At 58.4% G+C, this 3468-nt stretch overlaps 1 protein-coding gene across 1 annotated transcript in view; it reads left to right on the forward strand.

Moving 5' to 3' along the window:
- The first annotated feature begins 30 nt into the window (after positions 1 to 30).
- The window catches only part of Tm7sf3 (transmembrane 7 superfamily member 3), a 29207-nt gene continuing 25769 nt past the window's right edge, over positions 31 to 3468 (forward strand). The window contains exon 1 of the mRNA XM_055605642.1: positions 31 to 123. Coding sequence (XP_055461617.1) covers positions 48 to 123 — 76 coding nt within the window. The 5' untranslated portion in view covers positions 31 to 47. The remainder of the gene's footprint in view (positions 124 to 3468) is intronic.

Consider the following 3468-nt stretch of genomic DNA (forward strand, 5'->3'; position numbering starts at 1 on the left):
GCGCTCGCTCCGGGCAGCAGCCGTCCGCCCGCGCGCGGCCCGCGGCGATGTGGCGGCTGCGGCTGCTGGTCCTGGCGGCCCTGGCGGCGCGCACCGCCGAGGCCCAGGCCAACTCCAGCGACGGTGAGCCTCCCCGGCCAGGCCGCGGGCGCGCGCGGGGCCGCGGGTTCGGGGCCGGGTGGGGCAGCCCGGGGCGTCGTCTGGGCTGGCGCCGGGCGCGCACAGTAGCCGGGGTCACATTCTTCCCGGGAGGGAGCAGCCATGTTTGCAGTTGTCTCTGCGCGCGCGGGAACTGCCCTCTGAGCCTTGTTCGGCGGAGCACGCCTGTAAGCAGCACCCGCGACGCTGCGCGGAGGGGTGTGAGTTCGACACCAGCCTGGACAGTGAGAGTCAGGGCCGGGCGAACTGAAGTCAGAGAGCAAAGTCGTGGCCCCGGGGCAGCCGAGTCTGTCGAGGAACTAAGGCTTTGCGCGCCGCAGCCGGCTTGACACTCCCAAATCCAGACGCTTTTCCACGGGGTGAGGAAGGAGCCCGCGATGGGGCTGAACATGGAGGCTTAGCGACGGCTGGGAGAGGGGCGGGGGCGTTAGTGGGAAACTAATGAAAAGCACTCAAGCACTCAGCGCGCCAGGCTGGTGGTCACGTGCTTTTCTGGTGACGTTTTAAGTGCGTTCCTTGTTTTGAGCGTGAGACAAATAGCGGAGAGAACAGCTCTCCGAAAGATGGGGCCGTCTCCCTGCAAGCTTTTCTCTGAGACGCGCATTTAGGGTCTTTGCGCACGAGTGAGGGCAGCGCTGAGAAGTGCAAACACTCGCGTGCTGCGTGTGCACGCGCCGGGCTGGCCGGTAGCAGAGGGCCGAGTTCGCCGGCGGCGGCAGGCCGGGGCTTTTCCTCAAGCCCCCGATGACCAGGACGGGCCGGCCCGCCGAGGCCCCCGGCGCTTACACCGGCGAAGCGCTGGTGGCGACACCCGCGGCGCCCTTCAGCAGAGCCCTTTTCTGAGAAGACTGCCCGGTGGGGCTGGGGTGAGCCTTGTTGCGGGGTTCTTGCCTGGCGTTAAGACCCGTTTCTGTGAGGACGACCGCGTGTGGTGGGTGCTTCGTGCCCGGCGACCCAGCTTTCAGGGGTGAAGATAAGATCAAGAGTCAGCCTGGGCTACATGAGACCTCCCCACCCCACCCCCAAAAAAGCCTTTCAGCCCGAGGCTTTGTGTTTAATCTACGAATCCTTGTCTTTTAAAAAGCCTCAGGCGGGAGAGTGGGAGGGTTGAGGTTGCTCTAGACGCCCCTGAGTCGGGGAGGCCGGGACTCAGACCTTCTCATTTCCACGCGAGCTGCAGTCCTCAGCACCTAGGAACTTTTCGTGAAAGTCGAGAAGGAAAAGTAGTAAGTTGAGAGCTAGTGTTTTTACACCCTCGCCTCTGCTGCTGCCCTGCCGGTCTGTCTTCTGTGTATAGTATTGCTTTGTGCCGAAGAGATAGGGCTCGGCAGCCCAGAGATCCCAACGCTGATCCTCCCCGAGTCTGGCTGCTGGAAGCAAGAGGCAGCAGAAGGGTGAGCTCCTGCCAGGCGCTGCCCAGCGCAATGCCCCGAGGGTGGAGGCAGCGGGGTGCAGTGCCCTGATGCTCAGTGAGGGTGGGAGACAGAAGATGGGCATCCCGCATGCCCGGGCGGCTGAAGAAGCCAGGTCCTCCGACTGGCTGGGGCTCACCTGCATGCCTCGTCATGCTTTCCTCGGACTCCCCTTGTCTCCTTGTCTCCACTTTTGTTTGACGTTCATACGATGCTGTTCTCCTGGAAGCCCACGCTCTACAGCTGAGTGGGGTCCTCCGTTTGTACTTTGGAGAGGGCTTTGCCCCGGGCTGTGGCGGGTAGGTGTGTGAAGGCTTCCTTTCCAATGTTCTTGAGAGGTCCAGTGTTCACCGTGGTGTGCCGCTGTAGCTTTACACATTCACTTTGTGGAACTGAGGACGGAAGCCTCGTCCTTGCACAGACCACACAAGCTCGCAGCACGTGGAATGACATCCCCCAATCCTTGCCACCAGAAGAGGAAGACAAAGTTGGTAGCTGTGCACCTATAACTCTGAGCACTTCCGAGGCTGGGGCAGGAGCATTGCTGCCAGCTCAAGGCCAGCGTAGCTACACACAGGCAGACCCTATCTCCTAATAAACAAATGAACGACAGCTGGGCCAAGCGCTGGGCCAAGCTGGTTCTGAGTGTTTGAACTGGCAAGGAGTGGGGCTAATTGCCAGATGTTCTGAAGTTGGCTGATGGTGTTAGCACCACGGAGGGAAGTCTGAGGTGAGTTTGGTAGCAGCCAGGAGGTGGGTGGTTTTCGGATAGAGGAAGAGATCGGGAGTGGAAGGTTCTAGACGAGTTCGTGGGAGGAGGAGTGACCGGGCTGGGTAAGGATGGGAAGTGGGTATGAAAACAGGACAGTCCTATCCAGGTGGCAGTCTGAGTCGTTTTTTTAAAATGCCAGCAGAAGCAGGGCCACGGCCACGGCTCTCCGGAGTACAGCGTGAGGAAGCCCCCGCCTTGACTGGGCCGCCCGCCCGCTCTGTGACGTCCTTTGATGTGTCAGCTTCTTCCCACACCCCGTCATGAGACCTAATTATGCCTGTCAGATGTTTCTGGCGACTCCTGCAGATGGCATAGAGAAGTCAGGCTCCTGTTAGTTCCTCAGGGTGTGTTGTGGATGTGTCTTCTCTTGCCTAAATCCAGTTTCCAGCCAGGTTGGATGTCTGTGGCTTGTCACGACCTAGCTAGCTGTTTGGGGAATTGAGGCAGAAGGATTGCAATTTCAAGGCCCATTTGGACTGTAGAGTAAGTTCAAAGGCAGCATGGGCAAGTTAGATCCTGACGTGAAATACAAATATTAGAGAAGGGCTGGGATGTGATTTAGTTAGACTGCTTGCTAGTGACTGAGAGGCCCAGGCTTATTCTTCAGTACCAGAAAAGACAGATAATAACAAAACCAAACCAAAGGAAGTTAAATGAAGTTTCTATCACATATGTGGTAAAAGCTGGTTTGTCTCTCTCTTCTGTCCAGGACCTCATACCTTAGTAATGCAACTGTTCTCGTCCCTCTCTCCTTTTCTCTCGTTTCTGGATTCTTCTTGGTGGTGCTGCGGATTGAACTCAGAGCCCTGTGCAAGTGCCCACCACTAAGCTACACCTCTAGGCCCCACCTTGATATCTTTCACTGTATCTCTGTGGAACGCCCCTTGTTGCTGCTTATGATCGGCAGGGCATCTCTGTGAACAACCGCCTGGACAGTCCCCCACTGGTGTCTTTGTGGGCCCCTCTGAGAGTACCTGTCCGTTCCTGGTTTTTCTTTTAACATATCCAAAGCAGGCAAGCTCCAGAAGCTCGTGAGCCTTGCTGTGTGGCAGCCGGTGGCTAGAAAGCCTGCGTCCTTTGTCTGCTGGCTTCTGCAGCGTCCTTCTGTCTGCTGGCTTCTGCAGC

This window comes from Psammomys obesus, unplaced genomic scaffold, assembly GCF_907164565.1.
Source record: "Psammomys obesus unplaced genomic scaffold, mPsaObe1.curated_primary_1811, whole genome shotgun sequence".
Taxonomy (NCBI): domain Eukaryota; kingdom Metazoa; phylum Chordata; class Mammalia; order Rodentia; family Muridae; genus Psammomys; species Psammomys obesus.